General features: G+C 47.0%; 2 protein-coding genes across 2 annotated transcripts in view; one reads left to right on the top strand and one right to left on the bottom strand.

The window, feature by feature from the left end:
• Positions 1-12,071, bottom strand: part of LOC119518015 (40S ribosomal protein S27-like) — a 241,934-nt gene extending 229,863 nt beyond the window's left edge. Inside the window, exon 1 of the mRNA XM_037815118.1 lies at positions 12,062-12,071. Coding sequence (XP_037671046.1) covers positions 12,062-12,071 — 10 coding nt within the window. The remainder of the gene's footprint in view (positions 1-12,061) is intronic.
• GRIN2A (glutamate ionotropic receptor NMDA type subunit 2A) overlaps positions 1-19,675 on the top strand; it is a 409,629-nt gene that overhangs the window by 236,651 nt on the left and 153,303 nt on the right. Inside the window, exon 2 of the mRNA XM_037815205.1 lies at positions 15,254-15,846. Coding sequence (XP_037671133.1) covers positions 15,254-15,846 — 593 coding nt within the window. The remainder of the gene's footprint in view (positions 1-15,253; positions 15,847-19,675) is intronic.

Genomic DNA, 19,675 nt, shown 5'->3' with positions numbered 1-19,675 from the left:
GCTACATCTCTTGGCACTGGCACGGGCCTTGTTCTCCTGCCGCAGGGGCCTTGTTGCCAGGAGGAAGAGCCCAGCGGTGCCAGCACTGGGCTGGGGAGGGGGTCATCAGGCCATGTTTGAATGTGCACGTCTGGACCCAACATTGAGCAAAGGGAAGGGAGCAAGGGAGTTGAGCATCGTCAAAGAGGAGGAGCGAGTGTGAAGAACAGGCTTTGGAATCCAAGACCAGTCCAAGTGCAGTACTCTGTGGGGTTGTCTCAGTAAATGTCATGATTCAGTGGGATAATCTGGGACCAGCGACTGGCCTGTAGTAAATGATCGGTAAACGGCAGCTACCGGCTGCCAGGCATGTGCTGCCAGGTGTGTACCTGGGCTCATCAGATCCACATACACAACAGCATTTTCCGTTTTCAGCTGAGGAAACCGAGGCTTCATTTCTGAAAGCTGGGAGAGCTCGTAAGTGGCGGACCTGGGATTTGAACCCGCTCCTGCACAGCACAGACCCCTCCCATGATCCAGCTGTGTCTTTGCTCCTGCAAAGCGATTAGAGCCCCCCACTTAAGTGTGGCGTGGGATAGGAAGGGGCAACCCTAGCCTTATCCAAGGAAGCTTTTGCCATAGCTACTCGAGCCACTCGAGCTGTGGGTTCTGAGACATCAGATGATTGCAAGGCTGCTTGTGGGGCTTAGGAGACTGGGGAGCGGCAGGAAGACAAGGGCCTCCCAGACCCCCGGGGGCCTCCTCCTTCCCACTGGGCCAGGGCTTCAAGGAGCCCCGAGGTCCAAGGGCTCCTGGAGGGTCTCCCCTTCACAGCAGCTGCAAGGCTGGGGGAGCCAGAGAGAAGCACACGACCTCAGCTGTGGGCCCCCCTGCTTAATGTATTTTTTTTTTTTTTCATTTTTAAGAATTATGCTAAATAACTGCAGCCATTTAGTTCCAGAACTTTCTCATCACCCTAAATGGAAACCCCATACCCCTTAAGCATCTCTCCCCACCCCACCTTCTGCCCCTGAAAGCCACGAATCTGTGTTCTGTCTGTGGATTTCCCTCTACTGAACATTTCGTATAAAGGGAATTATACAATATGCAGTCTTTTGTGTCCAGCTTGCTTTTGGGGGTTTGTAACGGAGCAGGGGGTGGGCAGCAAAGTGGGTTGGGGCGTGGGCTAGAGGTTGGGGAGGGGAAATGGCATTTCCTGAGCTCTGGCAGCAGCAGGGACACAGATTCTTGTTGGAATTGATTCTGGGTGTGGATAGCAAGGGGTACTGCCTAGCTGGACCTGTTTGGGTCCTGGGTCCTGGGTCCTGGAGGGCAAGGAATACCAGACCAACCTGAAGAAAATCACCTGTTCCTGCCTTCAGATCGTGAGGGTTTACATATCAAGGGATTCCCGTACTTCAGACTCAGCCCTGGCCCCGGCACCCCTCACTCTCCAGCCCCTCACTCACCTTCCCTGACTCCATCTCTGTGCCCCTAACTCAGCCACTCTCACCTGCTCATTCCTTCACTGTATCATACTTGCACCTTAGTTCGTTCATTCATTCATTCATTCATTCACTTACACCTTCAGCAAACGCGTTCTGGACCAGGAGCTGGGCAGGTTTCCATTACTTTGGAGATGAATTAGCATTAATCTAGGCAAGTGGAGATAGATATTTAAATAGATACTTAAAATACCTGTTGGGGAGAGTGACAGTGGAGGCACGGGCAGTGTGTTCAGGTGGGGGAGGAGGGGGGAGAGGAGGCGGCAGCTGCTCCCCTTTACCCGGGAGCTCTGACTACCCCCCTGCTCCCCCTTGGCAGTCCTCAGCTCCCTCGCTCATCAGCATCTCTCACGGACGCCCCAGCTCCTGTCCAGGTAGCCAGGGCACGGTTGTGCCCATTCCATGGATGAGGACGTGGAGACCGAGTCCGGGAGCAGCAGGGCCGGCGGGGGGTGGTGTGGGGGAGCAGGGGGCGGCCGCATTCCCCGTGGAGGCCTCTCTCCCGTGGCGGGTGGCCGGGACACTGTCTGGCTCCATGTGGCTTCCTTCTGGGGTGGCTCCTCTTCCTTCCCTCCCACACAGCGTGTTCTGACTCACAGCCTCTCCCCAAGGTGCTTTGTTGGCTAAGATGGGGAGACTGACAGGCTGTGACATGCCGCCGTCTCCGCACAGAGGCCTGGTGGAAACACAGCCGAGGTGATGGTGTCAGGCAATAGATACTCCTCTCACCTCTCTTTGTTTGGTTCCCGGGCAGTAGCAGGATGCTGCCTTAGAGTCCAGCCTCTAGGTGTGAGTCTCTCCTCCACCAGGTGCTTGCACGTGACCTTGGGCTTGGGGCATAGCCTTCCTTGCTTTGCTGTTCAAAGCTTGGTCCAAGGACCAGCTTGTCAGCCATGCTCCACCCACACCTGCTGAAGCCAAATCTGAATTTTAGCAAGATCCCCAGGTGACTTATAAGTTCATTAAAGCATGAGAGGCACCACTCTACAAGCCTCAACTTCCTTCCTGTGAAATGGGAATGGAAAGGTTAGCGTGAGGATTAGATGGTTTTCCAACTCTCTGCTAGGGTGACATTTCACCATGGTTTGCCCAGGACTGAAGAGTTCCTGGGATGTCGGACTTTTGGTCTTAGAACAGGGTGAGCTGTCCCCCTGTTCTCGACCCAGTGCCTGGTACACAGCCAGAATGCCTTTACTGCAGAGGTGTCACGGATGTCATTATTAGGACATTTAGGAAGCAAGTGGGAAAGAGCCATGGGGGTGCTATCTGTACTTGCAGGGGTGCTGCACTGGTTGGTGCATCGTGGTGTTTTGTGCTTTGTTGGCATCACTGTGGTTGATTCTTTCATGATTACAATGGCTGTAGCAATCACAGCTCTCATTATTGAGCTCTCCGTACGTGCTGGGAGCAATTGGGTATTATCTTAATCACAACCACCTTTTTGAAGAACAGACTCACATGATCTCCATTTTAACAACGAGAAAATTGAACCTCAGGATATAAAGGACTTTGCCCAAGACCCTGACACTGGTACGAGGTGGAGCCAACCAAGCCCTGGACCCTCTGCCTTCTTGGCACCAGCGTCTGTGCCTTTACCCAGCAGACATATGGGCTCTCAAAGGGAGAAGCAGTTTTCTCTGTAGACATTTGTTAGACAGCGGTGGGGCCCTTTTGAAGTGGATAGTTCTACTCTAATATTTACCACCAGGGACTGCCCCTAGCAAGAATTATGGGGAAGCCTGAGACTCCTTTTTTCCAAAAATGAAGCTGCCTGCTTCAGTTCAGCAGAAGCCCCTCTATGAGTGACAGTCAGAGACAAAAACTTAATGAACGGGACCTGATTGCTTTTTCTCCTAGCTGGAACTACTTAATGACAAGTGATTATTATTGGTGGCAACTTGTCATCTCTTCCGTCTGGGTCACGGCAGCTGCAACTGTCAAACTCTCTGAGAGGAAACCAGTCTCAGCGGCATATTAAAGAAAAACAAAACAAAACAAAACAAAAAAATGAAGAAAGGATGAAGAGCCCATGCTGGCAAGAAGGAGGCATGTGGAGAGAGGCAGCCACTCTTGAAAGGAAAGCATGCATAAGGGAAGGATGATGAAGGGAAAAATATCATTCTGTAGTTGGAATTCCTCTGATGTAAGTTTGTAAAGATGAGTACAGAATAAGTCACATTGTTCTACAATTTTTTTTTTTCAAGCCAAAGCGGTTTAGACATCTTTGGCTGCAAGTAACAGAAAAGCTAATTCAAAGTCACTTAAGCAAGATGAAATAATTTATTGGGATATGCAGTTGACACAGGCAGTTGGCTTCAGGTATGGCTTGATCAAGATGTTCAACAAGGATGTCAGAACTTGGTAATTATCCATGCTCCAGCTTTGCCTCAGGCTCTGTATGGTGGGAGGATGGCTGCCAGAAATTCTGGCTGAACATCCAGGTTCAAGCTGAACAGTTAAAAATAAAATGTTTTCCTACTAGTTTTCTTCACAAATCCTGAGAGTTACTCTTATGAGACCAGACTGGACATGTTCCTACATGTCCTTAACTAATTGCTGACACTGTGGGGATTGGATGAGCTGGTTGGATTGACTGAGAGTAGGGAAAGCGTGGTTCCTCAGTGGAAATTCATGGTGCTACTACCAGTAAAGGAAGAACGGATGCCGATTGGTCAGAACAACAAATGTCTGTGGTGTGGCTCAGGGAGGCCCTGTCTTCTTTAAGAAAAGGGATCTGGAAAGAATGGGTTCAGGTGCATAGAGCAAGGCCTAGCCACGGTTGGGACTGGCATAAGAAAGAAGCTTCTGTGCAGTCAGGTTCATTAGCTCCCCAGGGACCTAACCTAATGGTCTCTGATCAGGTGGGAGCTGGGCTGCCTGTGCGAGAATAGCTGGACCTAGCTTCAGACAAACCGTAATCTCTAACAACCCTGTTTGGATGCCTGGAATCAGACACTCACCTGCAGTTTGACAGAGCACAGGCTGAAGCCAACCTGGGCCTTTGCATAGAAATAAGGGCCTGAATCTCAGCAGGCGTCTTAGCCAATCCTGCTAATGATCTAGAAAGCAGGGGCTGGATACAAAAGCAGCAGCCATTGTACGGTTCTGATTAATGTAGAGTGTTGCAGCAGGCACACGTCTCTCTGTGCAGTCATGTGTTCTTTCCTCCTGCGTTGTGTCACTTGCTAAAGGTTGGGCTTGGCAGTGGACGAGGAACTGGGACCAGGTCTGGACTGCCTGGGAAGACATGAGCGTTCCAGTCACGATGCCTGAGAACCAGTCAACTAAATGATAAGGCCAACAGCTATGTGCCTTCCTGCTGGTATAGACCAGAATTCCAGAGGGAAGAACAGGGCTGGTGCACATGAATTCCCAGCATTCCCCAAACCCCAGGTCCCTTCCCAGCTTCCCTGCTTGGAGACATTAATGGTGCATTCAGAAGAAGAATTGTTTGTAATAAAATTGACCTCAGCATTGAATCCAGTACCCTTACAATGATCTACAGGGCGCTCGCTGAGTGATACAGCCCTTGTTTCCTCTCCACTCTGTCCCTCACTCACTGGGCTTCAGCCTTTCTTGGCCTTCCTTTTGTTGCCTGAACTTACTTGCCAAGCCCTTTCCTATCTTGGTACATGTTGGTTCCTCTGCTTGGATGGTTCTCTTCCCCCAGCCCCCAGTGTGGCTGACTCTTCCTTCATTTCCTTTTGATTAGCTCCAGTGTACCAGGTGAGCTGATGTAAAATGGCCTTCCTGTCCACCCCACCCCGACACTCTCTAGTACATCATCTGATTTCCTTGGAATTACTCTGCTTATTGATTCCCTTCTTCCTTGTCTATCTCCTCCCACGAGAATGTAAATTTCATAAAAACAAGGACCTTCACTTTGGTAACCTCCAACCCTAGATTCATCCTCCTACAATGCCTGGCATGTAGCCAGAGTTTGCTAGATTTGTTGAATGGATGAAAGGCAATCGACAGATGAATGTCTCCTCCTAGAGCCATAGATCTGGCAAGTCCCCTCAGATACATAAAGCACAGTGCTCCCTTCCTGCCACGGGCAGCCTTGCAGATGCAGAAACCTGGTCTCAGTTTCATCCCAAAAGCAATGGCCCAGAGCCACGCAAGGTGTAAGGGGGTCTCGGAGGGTCATGGTGCCCTGCCCTTAGGAATTGTCAGTCCTGAGGGACAGACAAGATGCCTACCTCTTAGACAACTGGACAGCCTCATAGAATCCAGGGCTGAGGGTGTGTTGTGAAAACAAAGTACTGGAAATTCAAGCAGGGGACGGCTGGAGACTCTAGGAGAAGTCCTTGGTGAATGTGCGGCTTGGCCAGCTCAGCCCAGTCGAGCCCTTCCCATGTGCCAGCTGCTTTCAGCATATGCCCAACAGCCTTTTAAGGTGGTCTCCATCATATCACTCCATTTTCCAGATGGAAACTGAGGCTTCAGTTAAATAACTCACCTATGGCAAGAGGTGGGTCCCAGGCAGGCTGTCTGCAATGCCCTTGGCCTCCCACACTCCCCTGTTCATGGTGGGAGTTCTTGGTATAGAAAGACTTCATGCATGATGACATCACTGTGCAGCAAAGAGCACCAAATTAGGAGTCAAGAGACTGGTGTCTGTTCCTGCTGTACCACTGACTTATGTGAAATTTGGAGCAAGTCGTCCAAGGTTCTGGCACCTGTGTCCTCACCCAGAATAGAGAAGTTGGACTTAGTGGTTCCTAAGCCTTGCTGTACATTGGCATATTCTGGGGGGAAACTCCTATTCTAGGACTCCTCAACTAGGATGGAGCTGATGCACAGCTAGAGCTGAATACTGAAGTCTTAAATAGTGTTTTCAATCCTGGCTGCACATTAGAATCACCTGGGAATTAAAAAGAAACTAAAACATTCCTGGGCCCTGTGACAGACCAGCTGAACTGACATCCTTGGGGATGATGTTGGGGTGCGAGAGGGGCCATCAGTTTTAAAATTTAGAGACCACTGAGCTCTTGAAATGTGGCTAGTGTGACTGACAACTGAATTTTGAATTGTATTTAATTCTTTAAATAGTCATATGTGGTAAGTGGCTAATTGTTTTGGAAGAATAGGCTGGGATGAGGTTGGGGCGTGATAGCTCTGTCCCAGTCCACAGAACTCTTTCTCGTAACCATCTTACCTAACTCCCACCCCCTCCACTCCCATGACAAGTTCAGTCCGAGAACCTAGTGTGCAGATTCTGAGTCAAGCCAGGTGTCCTCTCCTTGTCCCTGAATGGTGGTACTTCAGCTGCATTGGACAGTACCCACCCTGGGAACCCGGCAATCACCAGAACTTTCAGATTGAACTTCTCATTTGAGGAGAGAGGAGCGGCGAGCCAAGTGGTGTCAGGTTATCTTAAAAGAATGCTGGTGGGGCAAATGGGAAGGCTTTCTTTGAATTTCCTGCCAAAGGGCACATTACTTGGCTTTATTAGTTTGCCCCGTGTTTATGGAGTATCTGACTCCTCTACAGATGCTGAGACTCAGATACTTGGGCCAGTTTGTGCTGGGGCTGTTGTGTGCTGCCTCCATTTCATCCTGAAGATCCTGGGAGCTGCTGCAGAAACTTAAGCTGGGGGCACCTTGGTCCAATTTGAAGTTTAGAAAGATAGTTCCAGTCGCAATGGGAGGGTGGATGGAAGGGGGTCAAGACTGGAGTTAGGGGTTCCTGACAGGGGGCTCCCTCTATAGTGTGACGGAGAGCTGCATGGGGTCTGAATATAAATAGGTAGTTGCAAGAGGAAAAAGAAATAAACCTGTGAGGTGAAGAAGTAAAGGATGCCTATAATCTTGGGTGGTAATTAGCTGAAGTAGTAAACAGGGGAAGAGCTACTTTCTTATTTCCTGAGAGGAGCAAAATGAGGGATAGAATGGAACTCATAAAATGGTCCAATGGGTGGAGGTTGCTTGGAGTGAAGTTCTTTGTTGTGAGTAATGAGGGAAATGTGCTTTTGGGAAATGGTACCTGGGTGTAATTTCCATTCCCAGCTCTGGTCTCCCCCATAAACTGATTGCCAATTGCATGCGGGATCATTGACACTGGTTTCCCATTTCTGAGGAGTTTTCTCTTCTGGTTGGGTGCCTTAAGAAAGATCATGTGGGAGTTATTTATCACACACACACACACACACACACACACTCACACACACTGTTAGGCACCCAGATTCTGGATTCAGATGGTCTGTGTTTGAATCTTGTCTCCACCACCTACTAGTTTTATGAATTTGGGCAAGTTATATTCTCTAAGCCTGAGTTTTTTCATCTGTAATTCAGGGATATTAATAAAACTTAACACTATATGGTACATAGTACTACATATTGGACATGACCAATAAATGTTAACTACAATGATGGTCATTGTAGGAGGAGAAGGAGCAGAATGGATGGATGTGGTGATGATGGATGATGATGATGATGGAGGATGATGATAAGGATGGCAGATAATGATAGTGATGGTGATGGTGGTGGATGAAGATGAAGATAGTGGATGATGATGGTCATGGTGGTGGTGGTAGATGATGTTGATGATGAATGATGATGGTGGTGGCAGGTGGTGATGATGGTGGATGATAATGATGAGCAAGGAGAAGGATGATCATATAGAAGGGTGATGATGGGATGCTTGGTTGATTGAACATGAGAGTGACAGAAAGTACATCAGGGCTCACCAGAGCAGTCCTCCAGCAGGAGAAAGCAAATACCCAAGGGCTCTTTCCTGATCGTTGCTAGGCCGCCTGCATTGCTTTCCTGTTTGCTGGTACCCACCTTGGCAGGAAGAAGGAAAGTAAACTGTGGGATTGGGTGCAGGGTTCACTGCAGTCGCCAGTTCTCTTGTGCTTCCTGTCTTCTGCAGAAGGAACATGGGGAAAGAACTGCTTTTGCTTCAGAACCATTTCTACTCATTTCTTTCCCCACCAAATATTTAATGGGCCCCTATTGTGTTTCAGACATCATGCTAAGAGTAGAAGATAACTATCTTGAATAATATTCATCCTGCCATTGAGACAAGGGAGAGAAAAACAAGTAAATCAGCTTTGGAGTTCAGATATCCTGATCACAGAAATTCTGTTTAGCTGGCATAGGGCTCAAACATCATATTAAAAAAAAAAAAACAACTCTCCAGATGATTCTAATGTACCACCAGGAATGAGGGCCCCATACTGTGTGAGGGAACGTTGGATAAGATGACCAAACTGTTGTCACCATGGGGCCACATGGATGTGAGAGAAATCACTCAGCATCCCTTCCTGTGTCTTTATGAGAAATGCAAGCCCTGAGGGTTACACCACATGCAATACCTTACATCTTTATTTTCTTGGGCTGTTGCAACAAAGGACTACAAACCCAGTGGCTAAAAACAGCAAGAACTTATGGTCTTACAGTTCTGTATGCTCAGTGTCCAAAATCAAGGTGTCAGCAGGGCCGTGCTTCCTCAGAAGTCTGTAGGGTTCTGGCGGTGGCTTGCCCATGTTCTTTGGTTTGAGGCATAACTCAGTCTCTGTCTCCATCACTTGGCTGTCTCCTCTGTCTGTCTGTGTCCAAATTTCCCTCCTTATAAGGACTACAGTCACATTGGATCAGGGCCCACCCTAATCTGTTTGGCCTCGTCTTAACCATTCACATCTTTAAAGACACTATTTCCAAAATCGATCATGTTCATGACACTGGAGATTAGAACTTGAGCACATCTTTTTAGGGGGCATAATTCAATCCATAAAACCTTATCTCTTGGGTAGTTGGAATTAAAGAGATAATGAACCTGGATGTGCTGTATAACCTTTGTGAATGGGCAAGTAAAATGAAAGGTGATATTAGAGTCTATTGAACACCAGGCCTTGGTACTCATGGAGTCAGGCTGGGGACTCAGCAAACCCTGAAACATTCTAGAACAGTAGAGCAGGAGAGAAAAGACCTCCATTACATTGGGCCTGAAATAGAGAGTCTAGAACAAGACACCCAGAATCCTATACCCCACCACCTCCCTCGCTCCATGTTTAAAACAGTTTGTTCTGTCTTCTGCAAAAAGAGCATGGGGAAAGTACTGCTTTTGCTTCAGAAGCAAAGTGGGTGTCTGAAATCTGTTGTCTCTCCCCTGGCTGCACACTGCTAAGGATGGCGGGTGCCAGAGGTGGTCAGAGACTGAGCTGTAGGATCCCAAAGGCATGGGCTGGGTGATGGCAGGAGGAAATGTGTGCAGGGGAGATGGGCTCTGCCATCAAGTCAGGCAGTGGGAAGAACGTTCAGGGCTTGAAGGAAGGGGCCATTTGGCACATGGGATGCCAGGCCCTGGGAGTGTGGCCAAATTCCCCATCACCTTCTGCCAATCCATAAAAGCACCTTACAAAAACCCAAGGCCAAATGCAATCCTCTTTAGTGCCTCTGCTGTGCATTTACATTTTGCAAATACTTCTTGCTTCCATCCTGTGAGGGGTGTACAATGCCTTTGGTCCATGATGATTTTTGAAGTTTTTAAGTTTCAGATGTCAATGGAAATGGAAGTGGTGCAGGGTAAAGGTGTGAGGTCCATGGTGTTGGTGATGGTTTTTCTCCAAAGCATGGATTCATCACTGTTGAGAAAGGCAGTTCCTTCTTGGAGACTTCTTGGGCTCAGAACGAGTGGGCTTGTTTGCAGGGGGTGGGTGGGTGGGTGGTGAAACTGGCATGCCAGTGGATTGGGAGACACCAGTTTCTGAACTAGGCTAAGGGTCCCCAGGTGTCTGGTGGTGTACATGAGAGGACTGCGGGCCTGGAGAGGACAGCCCAAGCTGGTTGGAGTGAGGCACAGATAAATGAGTCTGTTATTGCTATCACTGAATCCCCATGGGATAGTCATTATTCCCATTTTATAGGTGAAGACACTCAGACTCAGAAAGTTGAAGTACATACCTAGAGTCTCATGGCTATTAACTGCAAAATCAGGACTGAACTCAGGTCCAAAAGACCTGAGAGCCCATGCTCTTTTCATCATAAAGCCTGACTGGTAAGCTTAAAGCAGGAGGCTAAGAATCTAATGTGATAGGAGCCATTGATGACTATAGAGGTGGGGAGCGGCATGGTTAAAGCAGTGCTTTGGGAATTTCAGTCAGGCAGCCATGAACAGGGTGAGTTGTTGAGATGCTTCAGTCCAGAATGTGAATTACCTCTTTGAGGGTAGCATAAGCCCCTGATGTGAGACACCAGGGGGTCCTGACCCTGGGGGCAATAACGCTGGCTCGTGTTCGTTGAGCAGTTGGTATGTGATGAGTACTGCACTAGATGCTTTAACACAGGGAGCTCATTTAATTGCTACCACTTGATGAGGAAGGTGCTGTTGTTGGCAATAGGGTAGTGTAGGGTGACAAGTCAGACAGACCTGACTGAACACTTGAGTGACCTGGAATAGTGACTCTACCTCCAAGCCTTTTCCCTCATCTGTAAAGTGGGAAAAGGAGCAATGTCAGCCGAGCAAGCTGGTTGCGAGGGACCTCACAAGTTACTGTGTGCAAGACCTTAAACCACATGCCTCGCTCAGGACAACTGCAGGCTCTGCAGTTATCAGTGTAATTATTACCATCCCCATTTTACAGATGTGGATACTGAGACCTGAAGATGTTGCATGATTTTTCCCAAACCACACAATTAGGATTGGAACCTGGCGTGTCTGACCGCAGAAGTTACTCTTGTCCATCCTGGGTGGAGGGTTTCATGGGGGTCAGGAAAGGGTAGTTGGGAGAGGTTATGCTTGGGCCAAAGCACTGCAAAGCATGGATGTGGGGATGGCACAAAGCAAGGTCCAGTGCATGCTTTTTCACAGATGGCCCGTGCAAAGCTGCCCCTGAGCCAATGACCTGCTGTTCCTGGGATTATCTTTCTCCTTCTGGAAGCTTGCAGTACAGCCATGCCTGCCTCGTATGTGGAGAGTCAGGTGAGGCTGCATTTGCTTACAGCTCCGTTCTGTGCACGAAGCTTCACAGGGATGCACTTGTAACACCTACCTCGTAGTGCATGGGCAAGGATGTTAGGGCTTCCCAGACGTTACCTAGCTGCATCTAGCATTTCTGACCCCTCTCCCCCCACTTCCCCATCAATACGTATTGCCCCGAGGAAGTAAGAGTATGCAGGTCAGGTGATCTCATAGATCCTTTTTACTGGGTTCCAACTGTGCCCTTAGCATGTTTCCTGAACTTTCTCCTTTCCTCCTTTCTTCAGTGCAAGGTGTGGATCCATTGCTATTTGCAGTCATAATGTAGCTCTAGTGACAGGCTTCTTCGGAGGCACCTTTGTTCCACGGAAACCGTTACATTTCTTTTGGAATTAAGTTTGGAAGTTTTCAGTCCCATCTCAAGAGGCACCTGACTGTGTGTGAGGCTGACTAAGGAAACTGCCTTGGCAGTTTGGTTGATTGGCTGAAACAGGGCCCAAAAGGTAGCCTGCAGTAAGTGAAGCTGCAACCAGAACTGCCTGGGAATAGTGTATAGGAAGGTAAGCAAAGGCTTAGGGTTCCTGGAATGTGAGAGTGGATTTATCAGGCAGGAAGACCTGCCCACCCACCATAGTAGGGTGCAGAGGACTCACCTTTCCCCATGACCGGAAGAAATAAATTTGAAGGGAAGCCCCAGCATCCATGAAGAACAGTGTGATTATTCTCTGAAGGTCAGAAATGACAGTGAGAACTGCTGCCACTGAAGGGAGATCCTTACATGCAGTGGGGGTGATTGGACCCTGCTTAGTTGCCAAAGACAAGGTGGGCTTGGCTACCATAATGGACAGTTGGGTCACAGCAGTCATCAGAGTAGTCCCACCTGCAGAGCCCTGTGATGTTGGCTAGTTGATCTTGGGGCACCTAGAAGTAAAATAGATAGTCAGTCTACTAATTTCTTAATTGATCTGTGTAAGTGGAGGTCAAGGGAGTTAGGTCAAGAAGTCTAACTTGAACCACCGAAACAGGGAGTCACAGTCCCTCAATCAGTTACCAGATTTTAGCCAGTTTCCAGACCCAGAACCCCTTGAGGGAAGGGGAGGCCGGGTCACTTTAGGGAAGGATGGCCAAAATTGTACACTGTTGATCTTTCTCCCAGCCTTCCCCAAAGGGACTTATGGGCTTTTACCATTGTGACTATGCATTGGGGAAAAGGAAATCAACAGACTTTTCAAGGATTGCTGGACGTTGTCTCTGAATTGACACTAATTCCAGGAGCCCCAAAACATCACTGTGGTCCACCAGTCAGAGTAGGGGCTTATGGAGGTCAGGCGATCAATGGAGTTTTAGCTCTGGCCCATCTCGCCGTGTATCCAGTGGGTCCCCAAACCTATTCTGTGGTTATTCCCCAGTTCTGGAATGCATAATGGGAACAGACAAACTCAGCAACTGGCAGAATCCCCACACTGGGGAACTTCTGTACCATCTTATGTTTCTGTTGCTGCTGTTCTATGGGCAGCTGTTATAGAACTTCTGTAATCTCCTCCTTATCAATAAAGAGTATGCCAAAATGTATTTTGGGCATTGGATGGAAGAGTGGTCCTTCAGAGTAGATAGGGCAATGATGTTGAAAGGTCTACTTTTTTTGGATATGACATTCAAGAGCTATACAAAATACAAACACACATACTGAATTCTCCCCTTCCACTTTCTATTTAAACTGGGACATTCTTCTTAGGCTTCATTTATACATCATTCACTCATGAATCCTCTCATCACCCGTTTATTGATGTGTTCATGTGCCAAGCCCTCTGCCAGGTTCTGGGATCATGGAGATGAGGACAACAAAATTTTTGCCCTTGAGGAGTTCACAGTCTTGCTGAGGCATGATTTAAAATGATTAATCAATCCAAGAATATTGGATTTCTCCAAAAGCTACTGAAGGGAAAAAGATAATTATCCAGAGTCTTTAAATCTGTTACCAACTTTAATTGATTTAATTAGGTAAAATTCATAGAACTAAAATGTTGGAAGGGGCCCAGAAGGCATTTATTCCTGCTTCTTCTCTCTGTCTTCAGGCCATGCTACACTCAAATTATTCCCCAAACCCATGCATTTCAGAAAAGAGCAGTATTTTGAAGAATTATAGCTTTTGGCCCATTCAGATAAAATTTTCGATTCGGTGAGCATGCGTAGAGAAAATGAAGTAGAATTGTTGAAAGAGTTGACACAGCTACAAAGTATTGGTCTGAAGGACATCAATGGACTCATCCATCTTGAACACACACACACATACACACATACATGTGTGTGCACGCACTTGTAATACCATAATTTGTCATATTTGAGGTCGTGGTAAATGCACATGGTAAAAGCAGAATGCAAATACTGTAATGTGATAAAGACTCTCTGAGAATTCTTCCAGTCCCCAGATAAAATATATTTGAGCATTTGTCAAATCCTGTTTTGCTGTAACATGGAGGCATACCTTCTGTTGAGTTGGCATTTTTGCAGCCTGCCAGTCAGTCAACAGCATGGTTTAAGCATCTGCTGAATGTAGATCTTTAATAATCCCAAGAAGGCTGTAGCTGTGTGTGGGAAGGGGGCTAGATGTGTGGTCATGGAGCCTGAGTTCGGATACTTACGAGCCGTGTAACCATCTTGAGGCTCATCATCCCTGCAGATAATACCAACCTCATAGGATTGTCCTGGGGATTCAATGAGTTAAGGTGCATGAAGGAAGTTGGTTAATTTTACAAGTGTGTGTGTCACCTGCCTTTTCTAAATGGAAATTCATTCTCGTGATCATAGATTTGCAGAGATGATAGGACTATTAGAGGGTCTTTATCTTTCTGGTGTAAGAGCATTCACTGGCTCCCCGTGATGCTCAGGATAAAGTCCGACCTCTGCATGTAGCCCCCCAAGGCTCTGCCCAATGAGGTCGTAGCATCATCTCACCTCCGTGCTTTAAGAGCCATACTGCAGTTATATCCAGTTAAGATGGCTCCTCAGGACTTGACTCCTCTGGCTCTAACATCCACCCATTCCCACTCTTCCTCACCTGGATACTCCTTCAACATCCCCTCATGCCTCTCTCAGGCCCAGTCCCTGGAAGCTTCTCATCCTCCAGTTCCCATCAGATCCGGAAAGGCAGGGGCCAAGTCAGCCTATTTATAATTAAATCCCCAGGTCTAAAACAGTGTTGGCACATATTAGGTATTCAATGAATATTTGTTGATGGAACGCTTGTATGTTCACATAAAATTTATGATGCTCTGTATTACACGGGAGACTTGCGTTCACGTGACAGAAACCATACTCAAATCTGCTTCTGTGGATGTGGGGACATATTGACATATTGGCGCACTTGACCGAACGGTCCAGGGAAAATGGCTTCAGGCGTGGGAGACTCCAGGTGCTTCCTTTATGTCACCAGGGATCTGTCTCCATTTCCTGATGGTTTTTACCTCTGTTGGCTTCATTTACAAATCATGAGGCCGGGGGTCAGGTAACACTTGTTGTATTGAAACCATGTGAACTCAAAGAGGAGGAGGGAATGAACTAGAGGAAACAGAGTAGATGATTGGCTGCCAGAAATAACAGATGTCCTTCACTTTACCTGATCCCGAGCTCTGAATACAGAAGGTGCTCTCATCTCTGCATTTCCAACATCTGCCAAAGGTCTGGCCTATAGAAGATGCTCAGGAATTCTTTGCAAATGAATAGATATGTGATGTATTTTTCCCTCACTGCTAGGAAGACACTCCTTTAAGCCTATAAAGACAGATGGTCATATCTAAACTGCCTTGCCTCATACTCTGTTTGCTTTTCTTTCTACCTGCTGGCAGGATCCGACATCTACCTTCTTCCAGTTTGGAGCGTCCATCCAGCAACAAGCCACGGTCATGCTGAAAATCATGCAGGATTACGACTGGCACATCTTCTCCCTGGTGACCACTATCTTCCCTGGCTACAGGGACTTCATCAGCTTCATCAAAACCACGGTGGACAACAGCTTTGTTGGCTGGGACATGCAGAACGTGATCACACTGGACATGTCCTTTGAGGATGCAAAGACGCAAGTCCAGTTGAAGAAAATCCACTCCTCTGTCATCTTGCTCTACTGTTCCAAAGACGAGGCTGTCCTCATCCTGAGTGAGGCCCGTTCCCTGGGCCTCACGGGGTACGACTTCTTCTGGATCGTCCCCAGCTTGGTCTCTGGGAACACGGAGCTCATCCCCCAGGAGTTTCCGTCAGGACTCATCTCTGTCTCCTACGATGACTGGGACTACAGCTTAGAGGCGCGAGTGCGGGACGGCCTGGGCACCCTCACCACTGCCGCCTCATCCATGCTGGAGAAGCACTCCTACATCCCCGAGGCCAAGGCCAGCTGCTACGGGCAGACGGAGAAGCCGGAGGCCCCGCTGCACACCCTGCACCAGTAAGAGAGGGCTCTGTGTGTCCCAAAGCGGACTCGGTACTTTGTGTGCTTGTGTGCTTGTTTATTTATGTAACAAGAGCTGAAATGTGCACAGAAAATAGAGAATGTTGCATATGTAGTTAAGGAATTTTTGTTTGATTTCTATTTTCCTCTCCTTTTGTTTTTAAGATAAGTAACATCATACTGTAACTGTTTTCTGCAACTTACTTTTTTTACTCGATAATATGTCTTGGAAACCTACACTTGAGATATAAATATACAACTGTATTCTTTATAACAGTACACGTCAGATTTCTCAAGATGGGTATTCCATGATTTCTTTATCCAAGCCACATAATGGTAGGAATTGAGGTTGTTTCTGATTTTTTTTTTCATTCCATTTTTTTTCCTATTACAAGCTAAACTGCAATGATCACCATTTGTACATGTTGATGTGCACAAGTGTGCAAATGTTTCTCTAGGGCTGATTCCAAGAAGTGGAATTTTGGGGTCATAGAGTATGTACATTTTAAAATACAAGCATCTGTTGCCAGATTGTCCACAAAGTAGCTACGCCAGTTTACACTCACTCCAGCCGTTTACGAAAGTACTCCACTTCCCAGTCTTCACCAGCACGCTACCCTTTGGGAAAATTCCACGCACTGGTGCTTCAATCCTCAGTTTGACTTTCTTCCCTTCTTTTGCCCTGCGTATTTTTGTAGGTCATTGAAAATCTTGGCAAACATCACTCTTAAAGCTGCATTATATTCCAGCATAGGGCTGAAACATAATTGATTTAACTCCTCCCATCTTGATGGACCTTTTAAGTTAAATTTTGGCTTTCTGAGGCCACAGCCTGGCTCCCGTGGACTGTCATTACAGCTCAGCCGTTGGGATTTGGAATCGTGACTCCTGCACCCATTTTCCTCGTTTATCTTGGATGTTCACCAATGCAGTCTGCTCTCAGTCCTCAGATAACGAGCCACATAACCTGTGATTAAGGGACTGGGCTCCGGAGTTTCACTTACAGGGTTTAAAGCTTGTGTCATCCACTTTCTGTAGGACTTGGACAACCATTTCAGCTTTCCTGGTCTCAGTTGTTCATTGCAAACTGATGATTCTGGTCCCTGCCTTCTGGGCAGTGGTTCTTAAACTTTAGCAGGGATTGGAATCACTGGGGGTGGGGTGGGAGTGGGGAGCTTATTACCCAAACAGATTGCTGGGCCTCATGCTAAGTCTCTAATTCTGTGGATCTTGGACTGGGGTGGGGGCCCAAGGAGTTGCATTTCCTGGGTGATGCTGCTGATCTGGGGACCAGACTTTGAGAACCAGTGCCCTAGGGATTGCCATGAGGGTTAAATGAGGGGATGCATGAAAAGTGCAGCTTAGCACCATGCCTGAGATCTAGGAATTACTTAGTAACTGTCAGTGAAACTGTCTTTGGTCATCAGAAATTACCATCAGCAGGCCAGGCAGGCTAACTGTCAGCAGAGTTCCCCATCACTCAGAAATGGCTCTGGAAGGTTTTAGGACTTTGAATCTGCTACAGTTTGGGGGTGATCTCTGGGCTCAGTTTGGAGGTGTGTGTGTGTGTGTGTGTGTGTGTGTGTGTGCTGGGGCAGATAGATTATACCTTCTTACAATTATACATCTAAAAAGCAAACTCTTGAAGTCTTAAGAAATCATGTTCCTTTGCAATTTTCCCTTCCCTTCTCCTCTTCCCCTCTTTAACAATCCTGTTTCTGCATCGCTTCTTTCAGCATTTTAAATAATTGTTCCAACATCAGGAAGGAACTCAGAGAAACCAGTGTGAGACAAAAGAGCCTCTTTCAGAGGCAGCATTGCTGCCAACCCAGGGACAAGCGCTGGGCTAATGAATTCTTACTCCCAATAAGATGTGCCCTGCAGCTGGAATGTTCAGAAAGATGCATGATTTTGATGGAAACACAACTCAATTTTTGGGCAACTGAAATCTAATATATACAGGAAAAAGAATCTGAGAGGGGTAATTGGCAAGACATTGAGATCTTTTTCCAGTGGCCACCCTGAATTCCATCCTTTAAAAAATTCCTGCCAACTGTGAGAGGCTGTTGCGCTATTTCCAGAAGTTACGCCTTTGAATGCAGCAGTTTTGTAAATGACATTTCAGCCCCAGAGGAGCAAGACACCAAGTGTGGTAAGTCATCATCTGCTGCTTGGTGTTTAATGAACCATCTCTCCGTCCATGGAGAGCTTGGTGCACATCCAGCAAGCGAAGCTGACTAATGACCCAAGAAATCTCTCTTTGCCACACTCCCCCACCACCAGGATTCTTCAGACTCACCCCAGGAAAGAATAGAATGCTGCCAGGCTGGCCTTGCGTGGGAGCTGGGAAAACCCAAAGAAGTCAGCTTTAAAAACAGGATTTAGTGTACTAGATCTTCCTATCCTTCCACCCATCCCTTCTTCCATCCAACAGACCCTGTGCTAGCTCCTGAGCACAGAGATGAATTTAGATATAGCTTCTCTCGTCAAGGGATACATGGTCTGATGAAGATGGGGAAGAAGTTGTTTAAAGACAAACTCAGGTAATAAGAACTCTTTTTTTTTAATATTGAAAAAAGAATAGTACAGGAAAGTAAAGAGTATAAAAAATACCTACCCCAATCCTCACCACAGAGAACAAAGTTTGACATGTCACATTTGTTTTAAAATTTGCATTCTGTTGTATAAATGTTGAAATTTTCTTTGTTTAATCACCCCCCTTTTATGGACATTTTGTTATTGACAGTAATGGATCTTCAGCCTGGATAACTGAAGGCAGAGAACAGATACATCTGCAAGCTGAGTAGGACCCATCAGTTTGTTCATTGAAAACCCAGGACCCTAGAGATTAGAGGATCTCACTTCAAGCCTCAAAAAAATTACATTTTAAGCTGCTTACAAAGGTCTTATTTTGCAAAACATCCAGTAAACCAAAGGACCTCATTATTCCCACTATGTAGAAGAGAGGATGCAAATAGCTTCAGAGATGGCTCAGATGAAGTCATACCTGATGGCCTCATGATGAGGGGTTCATCTTTGGTGAGTTGAACATGACACCTTGGAGCCAGCCAGATCTGTCCCTTGATGTGTCTCGTGGACATTACTTCTGTCCTTGTGTCCAGAGCCGTGTTGGCAGGATCTTGTGGCAGTGACATATTGCTCCTGGTGCTGGACATGGTACAAAACCTGCTGGCCAGGAATGGCATGTTGATGATCTTACCTGGACCAGTTTCTGTCCCTGGTGTTTCAGAAAAAAAAAAAGTGGGGGAGAGGGATCCGTGTTCTTTACGTTGAATCTTCCTGGTTTTACAGAAGGCACTTTGAAAAGAGCAGTCAGCATTTTCCAAAGTTCAAAAATAGCCCAGCCATGTTATGTAACCTCCTCCTTGCTGCTGCAGAGTTATTAAACATCTGTTCCTTCACTAAGCACAGAGCGTATCTGGGTAACTCCCAGGAGTGTGGAGGTGAACCATTACCTGTTTTGCTGGTGTGGAACCTAAGCTTTCTGTTGTGTCATCTCATGAATCCATGTTTATAGGCGGATGGGGCCTCCTGGCTAAGACGATGGGCTCTGGAGCCCAGACTGCCTGGGTTCAAACCCTGATCTGCCCTTTCCTGGATCTAGGATCTTGGACACATCACCCAACTCCTTGAAGGCTGCTCCCTCAGGTGTAAAATGGGGATATGACAAGTATTTGCCTCTTAGCCTGGTGCCTGGCACATGGCAAGCAGTCTATAAATGGTTATAATTGATAAAACTTGTAGACATGAATCTGTGAATGAAAGCAGTATATTGGTATGCCATTTCACCAAATATTACCATTCA

Source organism: Choloepus didactylus, chromosome 21 (assembly GCF_015220235.1).
Source record: "Choloepus didactylus isolate mChoDid1 chromosome 21, mChoDid1.pri, whole genome shotgun sequence".
Classification (NCBI taxonomy): Eukaryota; Metazoa; Chordata; class Mammalia; order Pilosa; family Megalonychidae; genus Choloepus; species Choloepus didactylus.
The sequence above is the reverse complement of the archived record's forward strand: the minus strand, read 5'-3'. Positions and strand labels throughout refer to the sequence as shown.